This window comes from Leguminivora glycinivorella, chromosome 21, assembly GCF_023078275.1.
Source record: "Leguminivora glycinivorella isolate SPB_JAAS2020 chromosome 21, LegGlyc_1.1, whole genome shotgun sequence".
NCBI classification, from domain to species: domain Eukaryota; kingdom Metazoa; phylum Arthropoda; class Insecta; order Lepidoptera; family Tortricidae; genus Leguminivora; species Leguminivora glycinivorella.
This window is the reverse complement of record NC_062991.1, coordinates 6,203,713-6,220,509: the sequence shown is the minus strand read 5'-3', so window position 1 is coordinate 6,220,509 and position 16,797 is coordinate 6,203,713. Positions and strand designations below refer to the sequence as shown.

The 16,797-nt window shown below is 37.5% G+C and overlaps 1 protein-coding gene across 1 annotated transcript in view; it reads left to right on the top strand.

The window, feature by feature from the left end:
- Positions 1 to 16,797, top strand: part of LOC125237502 — a 234,480-nt gene that overhangs the window by 191,104 nt on the left and 26,579 nt on the right. The window contains exons 5-6 of the mRNA XM_048144622.1: positions 9,365 to 9,471; positions 10,343 to 10,447. Coding sequence (XP_048000579.1) covers positions 9,365 to 9,471; positions 10,343 to 10,447 — 212 coding nt within the window. The remainder of the gene's footprint in view (positions 1 to 9,364; positions 9,472 to 10,342; positions 10,448 to 16,797) is intronic.

Genomic DNA, 16,797 nt, shown 5'->3' with positions numbered 1-16,797 from the left:
AAAAATAACATTGGGAAGTGGTAAAGGCTGTCACACACGTGTTCAGTAAACATTTTTATTTTTTTTAATAACTCGGTAACCGTAAGACATTAGTTTCTTAGAGAAATTAATTGTATTTGCTGATCTAAAGAACCTTCCCTTAAAGTTAACGAAATTCAATTAAAACACGGTGTATAAAAATAAAATTTAAAATTTTAAGTTCTCGTTATATTTATTTTAGGAACAACTAGGTATGTCAACGTTCTATCCAGCTATGAGCTAACAGTTTAAAAATAAATGCCATACTTACATGTGCAAAACAGATACGCAGCATTAAAATAAACGAAGCTTTCATTCAAAGAATAAAACCGATTTGAATTCCGCTTCAAAGCGCTCTTTGGCAGAACAAATTGCTACAGAAACTTAATAATGGAAAAAAAATCGCAACACGATACTTGTCTTTGAAGTGATTTCTTTGTTTCGCTCGCTCGTTACGAGTTTCCGAACGCGCCTCGGCTATTTATACGCTTTTGTAGCCGACATTTTGAAATAATTGATTTACTTTTATTCTTTTATAAATCTGGTTTATTACTTTAATGGTTTTAAATTTCATTGTTTTTAATAATAAGTAATTGGAATTTGGTACAATATGATATAATAGACAACCTAGGTAAATTGAAAGACTGTCCAAATTTCTTAATTTTCGTAATTTAGAAGGTCTATATTCAAATAATTTATTTATTGAGCTTAATTAATACCTACTACTTACAGTATACACCCTGTTTTTATTGAATTCCGTTAACTTTAAGGGACGATTCTTTAGTTCAAATACAATCAATTTCTCTAAGAAACTAGCATCCTAACTCTTACGGTTAATGAATTATTTAAAAAAATAATTTAATTACTGTGTGTGGCATCCCTTACCACTTCCTAATGTTATTTGTTTTGACATGTGCCGTCAAACAATTGACAATGACTTTAATGGGGTTATTTATTTACACCAAAGTACCTAATAATCTATTCACTATTCACTACTATTCAGCCTACGAAATTTATTACGGAATACGATATTAACTTACTTACTTGTTAGAGGGCGAAATATCTAGGCGAATTTTGTGAATTCTCAGAAAATTACTAAATATCTTATTATACACCGTGTTTTTTTTTGTTTTCCGTTAAATTCGACATGTCGTTAGGTTCGTTATCAGGAACCATCCTGTATATCACTTTGAGTTAAATTCGCTTAAAAAAAAAAATTTTTTCATCGTTTTCATACATCATGAAACTTTATATTTTAGCACTTGATAAGAAATCATTAAACATATATTTAAAGTCACATATAGGTCGAACGCGATTAATTAACATTATTTCAGCAATTCCCGTCAACTTTGTACAATGCCACGTCAGCAAATTTTAATTGATCCTATTTTGTTACCAACATTTAGTAATATAATTCGACTTTCGTAAGATATATACAGGATAATTGTTATAATTAAGAAAATATAGATACTAGAGAACCTTAATGACGAAATAAAACTAAATAAAATCTCAATTAATCAACAAAATCTTGGTAACAAAATAGGAATTAATAAAAACAAATTTAACTTTTCCCTTAATTTTTGTACAAAGTTGACGGGAATTGCAGATTTTTACCTTTAAAATAAACATGGTGGGAAATAAGAGTAATTCCCGAAAAGTTTGTACATTTGGATCACGTCTCCGATTTTGATAAAAATTGGTAGGCTGATAGAGTCCATGATTCTGAGCAAGATCCACTAGGTTTCCCAAAATGTCCCAAGTAGTTTGTATGAAACCTTCCTTTTTTGTTACCAGATTTCTATACATTTTCGGTAACAAAAAAGGAAAGTTTCATACAAACTGCTTGGGACATTTTGGGAAACCTAGTGGATCATGTTCAGCATCATGGACTCTATCATCCTACCAATTTTTATCAAAATCAGAGACGTGATCCAAATGTACAAACTTTTCGGGAATTGCTGATAAACATTAACTAAAAGCGGGTAGATTATATTTATTTGTCTACCCCGAACATTTATATAAATTAATATCGGGTAGTTTTGTGTTGTTTACATCTCCGGTGACATTTTGCTGGGACGTCAGTCTTCCGCGACCACGGCCAGTGCAACCTGGCCGAAACGTTGGGAAAAAAGGTAAAAATAATGTTAATTAATCGCGTTCGACCTGTATGTGACTTTAAATATGTGTACAAAGCGCGAGAACTTAAAGTGTTATATCATTAAACATCTTGATAAGGGATAGGGATAGCGATAGGGATAGCGATAGGGAAAGCGATAGGGATAGCGATAGGGATAGCGATAGCGATAGCGATAGCGTTAGCGATACGGATACGGATACGGATAATATGGGTATCGTTAGAGGGATACGGATAATCGGTCGGCGGTCTCTTACAATCAATGTGCTCTAAGACGATCGTTGTTTGCGATAAGTATAAGCAAAATGTAAAAAAATTGTAAGGGATAATAGAAAAAAGTACTTTTTACCCACCGATCATAGTGTCTAAATACGGGCTATGTGGGATGTTTATAAAGGTTTCCCCAGCGTATATAGAATTACCTACGCTGTGGTCGATGTGTAATATAAATATTTCTACAATCATTGCAAGCAAAAGTATTATGTGCAATCGAAATAATCGCAGATAAATATACCTACAGAGAAACCTACGGTCCCTACGGATCCAAATGAAAATCTTAATGAATACTTTTATTACGCGGGCGAAGCCGCGGGTAAAAGCTAGTACATAATAAATGAATTAATTAGTGTGAGAGACCTTTATTAGGAATAATATTCAAGTTAGTGTCAAGTGATTAACGGCACATGTCAAAACAAATAACATTGGGAAGTGGTAAAGGCTGTCACACACGTGTTCAGTAATTATTGTAGTGTATAGGTGTCTCGAGTACATATGGCAGTCGGTGTCCGAGCGAGATAGAGGACGGACGTGCGGTGTGTATTGGCGAGCCAACCCAATGTATATAGCATAATAGCGTGACATTACAAGTGGCGACGAGGATAAAAGCAAGTACTTACCACGTGAATCTAGTATTCGGAAAAGATGGGATAGAAACATAAGTAACATAACCTATAAAATTGAGTAACGATCCGCCATGATGCACCGTTATCTTTTTGTAAACAGGTTTGGTTACCTGCCGTTTTAAATTACTGGCATTCTTAGTAGTTTCGGAACGTAATGAAGCTAAATGAAAGTGTTCATTAAATACTACAAAGCGAAATGATTATAACGGCAGTTTTTCAAGAATTAAGTCAAAACCAAATAAAAATAAATGAAATGTTATTTCTTTCAACCGCGCGAATATAAACCTTAAGCAGGTAACCGAACGATGCAATTAATAAAACGTTTGAGGTAATTGTCAACATACGGCCAGCCTTCCTAGATTGTCATGCCTATACAGGTGTTGGTGTGTGGCTCCTACCTACCTAGTAAACGGTTTGGTTACCTAGATTGCAAAATGTTTTTAGGTACCAAAATGTTATTTGAGTTTATGTGTAGTGGGTTTATAAAATTGATTTATTACATAAATCACAGCCCGGAATCATTACAATAATTTCCGTCCAACCAAAAGAAATGATATTTATTTTTAATTAGTGAAGTTACCATCTACCTGTTGGTTGGTTTAATACACAAAATTATGTGATGTTGCTAAATTTATGAATGGTTAAGCTATTTACCTAAATAAGGCATTTACTTGAATGATAAAATGTTGTACAGCCATCACACTTAAATGTCCTATGGTAGCATTAGTCTATGTTTGAGAGTAAGGTGAAAACCAAAACAAACTAGATAAATACTTACCTAAGTAATTAAGTATACTTACTTACATGGGTGAATTTACGTAAAAGTGACGTAAGTCACGACTTCATTAAGTGGTTATTTGAACTACAGCTGCAAATGAAAGGATCTATGCATATGTCGGGAAAGTAACACTTATATAGAGATAGATTATCACTTGAACGTGAATCTTGAATTGATTGAACATGCCATAAAATCGTGACTAATACTCTTGTCGCGGATTGACTTACGTAAACATTCCTAACGCCGATTTCGAGCAGTTTTATCTGAGTATTTAATTACTTAAAAACCAGAAAACCAGATGGGTTCACTTTAAGTGCTAAATATACCTACTTATAATAAATAAAGAAATATACACCCTGTTGTTATTGGATTACGTTAACTTTAAGAAAAAAAAAAGATTCATTACATCAAATACAATTAATTTATCTAAGAAACTAGCGTCGTAATTCTTGCGGTTATCGAGTTAAAAAAAATAAAATAAAGAGTGTTGAACACAACAATTCCTAATGTTATTTGTTTTGACATATGCCGTCAATCACTTGACTCTAACTTGAATGTTATTCTTAAGGGTCTCTCACAATAATAAATTAATTTATTATGTATGAAAAGGATGAACATTTTTTATTGCATATTTACCTTAAAGTGATATACAGGATGGTTCTTGATAATGATCCTAACGACGTGTCAAATTTAACGGAAAAAAAAACACGGTATAGAATAAAAATAAAAAAAAAACACATTTTTGAAGCACTTATGATAAGCAGTTTCCATCTGAGTATTAAATTACTTTGTCAGTAAAGTCGGCAGAAGAAAAAAAAAGAGACATTAAACGGAGGTGCAACTCTGTACATTCAATTGTATCGACCATTTAATTGGCACCTAAGTACTATGAAATTTTATGCCATTTGTGGCTGAAAATAAGGCATTAAATTGCGAATTTGGAAACAGCACATGGAGGTGCACTCTGTACATTCAATTGTATTGTTTAGTATCGACCATTTAATTGGCATCTAAATACTATGAAATTTTATGCCATTTGTGGCTGAAAATAAGGCATTAAATTGCGAATTTGGAAACAGCACATGGAGGTGCACTCTGTACATTCAATTGTATTGTTTAGTTTCGACCATTTAATTGGCACTTAAATACTAAGAAATTTTATGCCATTTGTGGCTGAAAATAAGACATTAAATTGCGAAGTTGGATACAGCAGATAATACTGATCATTAAATTGTTATAAACAGTAGTTAAATAGCAATAGGAAAAAAAACTGAACATTGAATTGTTGCAAATACCAGCTTAATGATAATAACCTAAACACGAAGTAAATTACGGTTATACTGGTTGAACGTGCGCTTAAATGACGCTTAGATCAGATGATAAATACTGTCTGAGCCTTCAATTGTCATAATAGTAGATTGACGTCGGTCAATAAATATCATTAAATTGAAACCGAAATAAATTACACATATGAAAGAAAAAATACCAAGGCCTCCAGTGCCTGAGAGTCTGAGACAACTACCCCAGTAAAACACTAAAGTACAATGACTGAGTACTTTGAGATAGCATAAGTTGAAATATTTTCAATAGAATATATTTTGACTTGTGTTAGTTAGAATCATTAAATTGATTGGGTACAGGTTGCCCCAAGAAAGTCTAGTATGGCTTCTTAATTGTCGTTGGAGGCATTTGACAGCGAAGGTGATCCTACATCAATAGGAGTTCGGTGGGAGCGCTGGAAAAAAGCACTCTTTATATACCTAGATGCCACTAACGTCAATCAGAGTGAAAAGAGTGAAAAAAAAAGACAGTGCATTGGTTTGACATTGCATTGTATATAAAAAACACGTAGTGGTACAGCTGAATTTAATAAAATTAAGCGAACGCTTGATACATTTCAACAACGCGAAAAAAAAAAACAAGTTGCTAACTCTGCTTATCGTCAACAAGGCTTTGTCAGGTATGCGTGACCTCAAGAGAAAGACATGCCTATTTAAGTTGATCTATGATAGATTTTCAAAGACAATCTACGTCAGTTGAAAATCATTACAAAAATATATTGGTACTGATGGTACTCGTTATCAGTTAGGGTAATAGGTACATACTGCAGAGATTCATGTAGGTGAATCTCATATAAGTCAGGTGTCCAGTTAAAACAAATAAACTAATGGATCTGTGAGCCTCTATTGAACTAATATAGAAAAAAAAATAAGAAATAAAAATGCTGAACTTGTATGCGTAATTTCACGGGAGGACATTAAAATGTGGTCTCTCTTTCGTGAATACATATTAAAGATTTTCCAAGCGAACTAGTAACCTAAGTTTGTAAATTTATAAAATAAATCTCACTAGTGACCTTATTTCGTCTGGTCAAGAAAATGAACAAAAGGACAACAATCAGCGTCTGAATCAGCTTTGTCTGTAGTGATTGTAAAATGTTAAATAATCACAGATTTCAATGCTTCACGTCAATTATCTAGGTACCTAACTACCTACAATGCACATTATTTAGAGGTTAGGGAACATGATTCTATATATAAATGGATTGATAGACGGATGTGAAGTTAAGGGTACAACTGAGAGAAATTTGCCTTGTAAATCTAACTCGTCTTGTTGCGTGTTTATTTGTTTGAAACAATAGTATTTTAGTAAAGGGAATAAATCACAATATTGATGATACAAGTCGAATTTGTACGAACCAAACAACAAGGTCAAACTTGTTAAAATATATTTTATTGAATCAGCTAAACATATGTTTAAAACAATATGTGACATGTGCTTTTACAAAATCGACTTGTTGGTTTAAATAAAACATTGGTTCAAAAAAAATCAATAAAAATTCCTCCCACGAACGCTCCGGCTGTGGAATGAGCTATGTCAAGGTATTCCCGATGAACTACAGTATGGGGTTCTAAAAAAAAAAAAGGAGTATACAAGTTTCTAATGGGTCGGCGACGCGCATGTAGTTGGAATGAAAGAACACGTAGGCGCAATTAAAAAAAAAAAATTGAAATGTTGAAAGAACATGAAATCTAGTTGTTTTTCTCTCCGTGTGACACATAAATAAACGCTGAGTCTGTCAAGATATAACATCTCCTGCAGGAATTTAAAGACACAGCTGCAAAACAAAATCAAATCGTGGTACCTTGGGAGAAACACTGTGCTTACCTACTAAACTACCTCGTAGTTCGGTGAGCTGTATAAGTATACTGTTACTCCTGTTACTCCGGTCAATTTCAGTATGACTTGATGCCTTGTAAATGGGCATGCTGATTTGTTCGGTTAACAGCGCAAAGAAAGTAAATCAAGGAGATAATATTTGGGTAATAATTTAGATGATATTTTATCAAAGGAATGGAATGCACTCCCACCATAGATGTTCCCAGAAAAATACGACCTCGGTCTCTTTAAGATAAAAGTGAATATGCTATATTACTGAATCGGTGAGCTCCATCTTCGACTATGTCTTCACCTTCCATCAGGTGTGACTATGGTCAATCGCCAATCAGCCAAAAAAAAAAAAAGTGGTTTTGTAATTTCTTTAATAATCATATTATAAAATAGCCTAGCCTAAGACTTAAGATCTTAAGATAGATAAAGAGATAATAATAATAAAAAAAAGATGTTGATAAAATACTTTAAAAGAAAAGTGTTATCTAAAATATATACATACTGTGTAGATATAAATCGGATGTTAGTATAATTGGGTCAATTGGGTAAGCACTTCTTAAATAGTATATGAACAGCTATCTATTTTAGAAAATTAATCGTTGATTACTTTGTGTGGTACAAAGTATCTACGAGAAAGAAAGCTGACCATGATGAAACAAAATCAATAAAACGATAAAGTGGATACGTGACCCTGAATCGGATTTTAATGCATATTCTATATAGTATCTCTATGTATTACAATGCAATGAATCACGAGCCCTTTCGATCCAGAAAAAAAAAACAGGAGACAGTAAAAGTTTTAATAACTATGCACTGCAATTTATAATTAAATTTATGAGTAGGTAGATCTAACTAAACATTATAATATCCGTAAGTATTAGGAATTGCATAAGATGAAATGAAAAATGAAATAAATGTTTATTCAAAAACTAAACTTACAACTAAATTTATCTTCTGCCAAACCAGAGTATGGTTTGTCGGCAGACGAGGCTCCAGATACATTAGGTTCTATAACGAAATACTTATATGTACTATTTACTAGTTACTAGCAATAATAGGTGCATATAATGAAGTATAGGGCCGATACAATCAGTTATCATCAATAATTACCTAATATACATTAGACGCCTGACAAGCGACCTATTAAAAAAATGTAAATCATGAAAAGGTATGAAATTAGTGAAATATTATTGTACGAGCCGTACACCTTAGATGATATGATTCTTGATGGTTGATTGTAGTCTTAATTATTTTTATTTTTTTTAATAACTCGATAACCGTAAGAGTTAAGACGCTAGTTTCTTAGAGAAATTAATTATATTTGGTCTAAAGAACCATCCCGTAAAGTTAAAGGAATTCAATAAAAACAGGGTGTATAATATTTCTTGCGATTATTATTAGAGTAGCGTTTGTGTACTTATATACAATGCTGAACAAGGTTTTGACGACGAGCCAATCTGAATACAAAGTAAAGTAGTAACGCATGGAACAGCAAAAGACAACGAAATGACGAGTCTTGTTAACTATTTGTAACTACGCCTAGTCATCTTCAATGTTTGCGTCAAAACTACATATATGGCGATTACTTAAGCTTTAGTGTAAGACCTGAGTGGCACCTTACAGCGGGGCGCATGCGGCGTGCATATCAAACAATTGAAGCTCAAGCAAGTGTGCTGAGTCGACGCTGTATAGGGTGGACGTCGACGCTCGCCCGCCGCGCCGAACACTCCTTTCCGAGCGTCCTCTCAGGCCTTACGCCGTGTCTTCCGTGGGCGACGGTCGCGCGACCGTCGCGCGACCGTCGCCGTCGCGTCTCATACTTCCATATCGATAAGGTTTGATTTCGTATGCGTCGACCATCGCGCGACCGTCGCCCACGCAAGCCACGCCGTTACACTTACACTTAATTCTTATTTTGAAAACTTATCCTCAATACTATACGACCATCCTATATTTTGACAACCGGTTTGGCTCAGTCGGTATTGACCCTGCCTGCTAAGCCGCGGTCCTGGGTTTGAATCCCGGTAACGCCGTGTCTTGCGTGGGCCGCCGTCGCGTCTCATCGCATCGTCTACTTCCATGTCGATAAGGTTTAATTTAGTATGCGTCGCATCGCCGTCGCGCGACCATCGCGCGACCGTCGTCCACGCAAGCCACGGCGAAAGGGCATTTATTTGTGTGATGAGCACAGATATTTGTTCCTGAGTCATGGACGTTTTCTATGTATATTAGTATTTGTATATTATGTATATCGTTGTCTGAGTACCTACAATACAAGCCTTCTTGAGCTTACCGTGGGGCTCAGTCAATATGTGTAAGAATGTCCTTTTTTTTTTATACTTATCCAATTTTTTTATTTAGATGTTCGGGATGCTTAACGTGCCACACACCTCAGGGAAGATCCTGCGGTACCCTGGCCCGTCGCGGCCAAGAGGGCCTACATTCATGGTGCCACCGCAGAGAGATAGGTTAGTACATTGTGCAACAAGGGGAGGGTTGAATGTGCTATTGCACGCAGGCGGAGCGTGAGTTATAGAAAAATCGTTCTCCCAAGGGAGTTAAAAAATTTCTAGTACTGTATTGAAATCTTTTTTACCTTTTTGCATATTTTTTATAATGCAAGTGGGATGAAAAACATTGTGTGTAACTCGGGGAGTATGAATATTACAAACTCGAGTCTTTAAATCGCTCCGGCAAGCCGTCGCGATTTAACTTACTCTCGTTAGTAATATCAAAGACATATGTAACTCCGTATAGACGGATAAAGTCTAAGAAAAAAAACGTACCTCAAAGCCATACAGAAAAAGGTACGGTGGCCTAGATGGCGTTACACCTTTGGGAAACGCTCGGCTAGATGGCGCTAATATTAATATTTGTCATTTTAATACATATTAAGCTAAGAATATGGGCCAAATTGTTAAAACTGAGCTTCAAAAGTTCTAAGCCTGTGTCGAGAGATGGCAGTCTATGCACTGTGATTACATATTTTACTTCGACAGTAACTCTCTATAATACTCGATCCTCGTTGGTAATAGTGATCGGTCTCTCTTGGGTCCGCGAGTGACAACGACAACTTGCAAAAGTGATAAGGTTTACAAGAAAAGGGCCCTCCATTTTCCCTTCGTTAATTATTTAAATACTAAAAATCGAAATAAGATGTCATATATTAAAGAAAAAAATCAAATCAAAATATTTGTTAAAATAATTTGATTTGTTCCCATAATAACGTATTTAAATACTGTTATAATTTTTTTCATTATTTGTGAACCGATTGTGACCTTCCCAAAGTCTGAACGGATCTAGACGTAATTTGCAAGCTAATTCTCTTTTTAATGGCAGGTTTGAGGCCCTGAAGAAGCTGATCAGGCAAGAGCACGTACGCGAGCTGCAGAGGAAATACGAGACGGAACAGAAACAGAAAGAACTGGCGACGGGGCGCAGCAGGTAACTTTATGTTATTATATTAGTACATTGTGCAACGAGGGTAGCACTCCATGGGCTCTCCCGTACATGTGCAATTCCCGTTAAGTTTGTACATTTGGATTCGTCTCCGATTTTGATAAAAATTGGTAGGCTGATAGTCCATGATGCTGAGCAAGATCCACTAGGTTTCCCAAAATGTCCTAGGTTGTACCGAATTGGTACGGGCACTTTGTATTGAATACGCCTGTCAAATGTTCTTTAACACATGGACGTTCCTATTAGACTACTGCGAAACACACGCGCAATATTTCCATGTCTTTCTCTGTACATGCGAACGACTAACGTCGTGTCATCACACACGCACACAACGACAACTATAAGCTCAATGAGCTAGCGCAGTTGTTAGCGTCACGCGTCCGCCGCCGGGGGGGTTTGTCTGCTGTCTAGTATTATATGCTCTGAAGTAAATGCTTTTATTAACCCCCGGCGCAAAAACGACGGGGTGTTATAAGTTTGACGACGTCTATCTGTCTGTGGCATCGTAGCTGCCGAACGGATGAACCGATGGAAGTGTTCTTAGCCATGTTTCATGAAAATCGGTCTACTATGTCACGTTCGGAGTTTTTTTTTTTTTTCAAAATTTGAATTTTGAGGTTAGATTATCGTAGACTGTACAAACTAGAGAAATTCAATGAGTGGTAAGCATTTGGAAACTCGTGCTTTCCGAAGCGTGAAACTTGAGAAGCAGCTCCAAAACTTTGCAAGTGCTTGCGAAGCATCTCGCCATTACATAGTTATATAATAGTTTGGGCTAACGAGTCTAGCAGGAATATTGGTATCTGGCTAGCGGAATGTTCAAATCTTAGAGCGGCTTCTAATAGTTAGGGAAAGTCAACAATGGTTGGCCATTGTCTATGTTCAGCTGATCTGAGTCTGGCTCTGTCGCGCCCCTACAGAAGTGCGTTAAGGGGAGTGAGCTACTATACGCTTACATAGCGTAAGTTTAAGGCCAGATTGGACGCTCGGAGCGTTCGGTTCGGTGGTTCGTGCAGCGGGCGAACGGCGTCCAACATGTGCAGCGTCGACTCAGGACACTTGTATCTTGTACCTTTAAACGAGCAATTTTTTATATTTATTTATTTATATATACCGACGATCTCGGAAACCTCTCTAACGATTTCGCTGAAATTTGTTATGTGGGGCTTTTCGGGGGTGAAAAATCGATCTAGCCTTAGCCTTAGATCCCGGTAAACGCGAATTTTCGAGTTTTCAGGCGTTTTTATTTCGCGTTAGGAAACGTAAAATATGGTCGTTAGTTTATGTGTTTTAGACGTTATGGTTTAGCCGACCGCGCATCGGCTCCGCGTAGCTCAGTCGTAAGAGATCGGTCTAAAGTATTATTATTTTAATCATAATAATTATTTCGTTCTCGACTGGCAATTATGAGTAAACACAACAGGCAGGCAAGTATGGTCGCGTGATAAACGATATTTTCGCACCGTTGCGATAAAGTTTACCGAACTAATGTGCTACGCCCGCAGAAAACTAACGATAATTTGACATTCGTGATTTTTAAGCCCCGACGCAAAAACGACGGGGTGTTATAAGTTTGACGTGTCTGTCTGTCTGGGTGTGTGTCTGTCTGTGGCACCGTAGCTCCCGAACGGATGAACCGATTTATATTATATTTAGTTTTTGTTTGAAAGCTGAGTTAGTCGGGAGTGTTCTTAGCCATGTTTCATGAAAATCAGCTCACTATGTTGTCGGGGTTTTTTTCAAAATTTCAATTTTGTGGTTAGGTTATTATCCGACTAACGCCGTGGCTTGCGTGGGCGACGGTCGCGCGATGGTCGCGCGACGGCGGCGATGCGACGCATACGAAATCAAACCTTATCGATATGGAAGTATGAGACGCGACGGCGACCGTCGCCCACGCAAGACACGGCGTTAGGCAACTCAAAAGAGTGTTTATTTTCTATAGAGCTGACATTTCATGTCTCTTTTTGGGCTAGTCTAGCAAATAATAGTCGTCTTTTAATATTTTTCTTTGATATATAAAAATACAATGCAAAAACTATCTTATCTTATCTTAAATCTGCGGGGGCCCTTACGGATACACTTCGACCCATCGGGATCTTTTGTGCAATTACCCCCTACGATCCTAAGATCCTTCAGCTATTCAGGAGCTTCTCGACCATCTCCACGTATCGGATGATGAGGCTATCATGGGTAGCTCTCTGAAGTCCTTCGGTGCCAGGTAGCCTGCTCCAAAGTTCTTCATTCTTTGTCTGGCGAGGGCGTGACATTCACACAATGCAAAAACTATAATTTACCTATGACCTTCTGTACACTTTAACTAAAAGAAAAGCGCTCAATAGGTACGTTTAAATCACAAAGAAGAGCTTAGCGCCCACAGTGTCCCGTGGCCATACGTTCCGTAGCAACAGGCAACGTGGGTTCTGACCTAACCACATGAGTACACCAATATAGGTAAACTTCTTCCTTTTACATTTTTCCGATAGACTAAACCGGGCTAATACCAAGTGGGCAGTTATGAACGAAAAATACAAAAGAAAATCATATTTTTAACCCCCGATGCAAAAACGACGGGGTGTTATAAGTTTGACGTGTCTGTCTGTCTGTACGCCGCTCATCGGTGGACTCATTTGTGTGAATTTCTCAAAGAATGCTAAAATCCGTTTAATTGAATGTATAGTCACATGTAATGCTGATCAGCGTGTACTATCAGCTTCAAATTCATTGATAAATTCGCTTTGCACTTTTGCAGCTGATAGTACCTACTATGAGTTCAGAATACGTTTCTCGATAGCGAAAACGTCACCGAAAATGTATAGAGCACGTGAACAGTGTGCGTAGCCGAATGCACGAACGCTCACGGAACGCTCACGATAATATCTCTTTCGTAGCTATCTATCTCTATCGCTCTTGCGTATTGGCGCGACAGAGCCAGACGACTACGGGGCCAGTCCCGTGCCTCTAAAAGTTGATTTTTGACGTTCTAGAGTATAATTATCCAGCTAAGGAATAAATCAAATTGTTTTGAGTTTTTTTTTTTATTTTGTCTCTAAACAGTTAGTTAACTAGGTACCAGCAGCGGCTGGACCATACACGCCGATTCCCACCGGCTTGCCTAAAATTGATTACTAGTAAAGTACCTAATGTTAAAGTAGGTTTCTTTTTGCTCAGTGTTGCCTAGCAGAAATTTTCACCAGCCGCCACTGCTAGGTACTAATAATAAAACATAAAATTAAGTAAAAGGATACATTAAATAAATTATTACATTTTCATTTATGTAAAATCTATTTCAGTTTCCAATGTCTCTCAGCAGATTCTCAACTCACTGTTACGCTGACTTCACTAAAACTATTAATCTGAATTAATAGGTCTCTGAAACAGTTCTATTATTACATAATTTCCCCGTAATTTGATACTTATTCATTATAATTCCTTCATTAACTTGTACCAATACGCCCACGCTGAAGGGTCATGAGAACATTGATCGAACTATTACAAGAATAGTTATCGCAAATCTGAAGAGCTGCTGGCCTAACGGTAAGAGCGTGCGACTTTTAATCCGGAGGTCGCGGGTTCGACATCCGGCTCGGACCAATGAGTGTTTCGGAACTTATGTGCGAAATGTCATTTGATATTTGCCAGTCGCTTTTCGGTGAAGGAAAACATCATGAGGAAACCGGACTAATTCCCAATAAGGCCTAGTTACCCTTCGGGTTGGAAGGTCAGATGGCAGTTGCTTTCGTAAAAATAGTGTCTACGCCAAATCTTGGGATTCGTTGTCAAAGCGGACGTGGCGAATGCCGGGATAACGCAAGGAGGATGATGATGAGTTATTGCAAATCTATTAGTGACGTACCGCATGGCATATATTATGACGGTTGCTTCGCTTAAGACGCTACAGGAGCGAAAATGCTAAAATGGAAAGGAGCCCCCCTTTTTAACCCCCGAAGCAAAAACGGAGGGGTGTTATAAGTCTGACGTGTTTGTCTGTCTGTCTGTCTGTCTGTCTGTCTGTCTGTCTGTCTGTCTGTCTGTCTGTTTGTCTGTCTGTCTATGTGTGTGTTTGTCTGTGGCATCGTAGCTCCCGAACAGATGAACCGATTTAGATTTAGTTTTTTTTTTTGTCTGAAAGATGAGTTACGCCGTGTCTTGCGTGGGCTACGGTCGCGCGATGGTCGCGCGACAGCGATGCGACGCATACGAAATCAAACCTTATCGATATGGAAGCACGAGACGCGACGGCGACGGTCGCGCGACGGTCGCGCGACCGTCGCCCACGCAAGACACGGCGTTAGTCGGGAGTGTTCTTAGCCATGTTTCATGAAAATCGGTCAACTATGTCGCAGTCGGGGGTTTTTTCAAAATTTTAATTTTGTTGTTAGGTTATTTAAATATACTACTAAACTAAACCGATGGTCCTGGTTCGAATCCCGGTAAGGGATTAGTGGTAGGTAGGTAGTGATAAATTTGTGTGATGAGCACAGATACTTTGTTGACCTGAGTCATGGATGTTTGGTATTTTACAGTAGCGGCTGATCCATACAAGCCGATTCCCATTGGCTTGCCTAAAATTGATTACTAGTAAAGTACCTAATGTAAAAGTAGGTTTCTTTTTGCTCAGTGTTGCCTGGCAGAACTTTTCACCAGCCGCCACTGGTATTTTATATGTATCGTCGCTGAGCAACTAGCAACTACAACACAAACTTTCTTGAGCTTACCGTGGCTTAGGTCATAATTTCTTCACTCGCGTTAGAAAGAGACAAAAAGTAGCCTGTGTCACTCTCCATCCCTTCAATTATCTCCACTTCAAAAATCACGTCAATTCATCTCTCCGTTTCGCCGTGAAAGACGGACAAACAAACATACACACACACTTTCCCATTTACAATATTAGTAATATGGATGACGTTTATATTTGCTATAACTTTATGCTTGATACAACTCTATGCGACGTACGTACATAAAGGTCGACCTAAGGTACAGATGTAGTGCCAAAAGGGTTTCCTTCGGAAACGTTCGTTCGTTTCCGTAACAATTCGAAGGCAAATCTTTTCGCACTATACATCTGTACCTTTTGTCATGGCCATGGCACGTCACATTTTTAACCCCCGACGCAAAAACGAAGGGGTGTTACAAGTTTGACGTGTCTGTCTGTCTGTCTGTCTGTCTGTCTGTCGGTCTGTCGGTCTGTCTGTCTGTCTGTCTGTTTGTCTGTCTGTCTGTGTGTGTGTCTGTCTGTGGCATCGTAGCTCCCGAACGGATGAACCGATTTTGATTTAGTTTTTTTTGTCTAAAAGCTGAGTTAGTCGGGAGTGTTCTTAGCCATGTTTCATGAAAATCGGTCCACTATGTCGCGGTCGGGGGTTTTTTCAAAATTTTAATTTTGTGGTTAAGTTAGTTAATAGACCTTTATCCGCTCAAATTGAACTCCCACGCTAAACGGGGATTTAAAGATTGAGTTCAATCGATTAATTAAAATATAAGTACTTGCTCTAAATGAATAATCCTTTTTCTCAAACATGCAATGAAATATTGTCTTTACGTTCCTTAAAATGGGCTGGGAAGTATCGCTTTTTGGGCGCAACAACTCGAGAGGACTGTAAAGGGATTTCATATTATTTTTTAGGCCTAGGCCTGCAAAGTAACTTTTTTTTATAAAATATTGTCCTTTAGAGCATTTTTTTTTTATTTCATTGTATGTTTGAGAAAAGCACTATACATGCCTCGGCGTGAAAACGGATTTCCGGCCTCGTATCCCTATCCACTTGGCCGGATATCCTCATTTTCCCGGCCTCTGATGTAATGTACTATTACTTACATAAGACAATCTTATTTCAATAAAAGTCTGAACATTTCTCGCTCATGAATGAATTTGATTAATTAATTTCGAGTTTGATAATTTTATCATGGAGGATGGTATTTTAGGGATGTTATTAGAATTCTCGGCGGCAGTTTTATTTTTAAATCTTTGTATTTGTAATATAAACGGTTTGAAAGATTATAATTAAGTAATGTTAGTGTATAAAACTTTGTAAAAATGGTTGTGAATTTTAAAGTGAGATACATACATAACCTAACTTATAGACCTTATAGTAATATTTCAATAGGTTTGCAATTATATCTTAGGCTCTCTAAGAACAAATTAAATTATGTTCATAGAAAATATAGGGCGCCATGAGCCTTCGAAAAAGTCATATACTTGGAATTTTTGACCCTTGCCTTCGTGACCCGGGTGGCCGAACGGTTTAGGTACGTCCGCAAAACGGAGGCCATTGGTTCGATTCCAGCTCGGGACACTTGGAGGCCTTGGTCACTTTTTCTTTGTACAGTCAAGT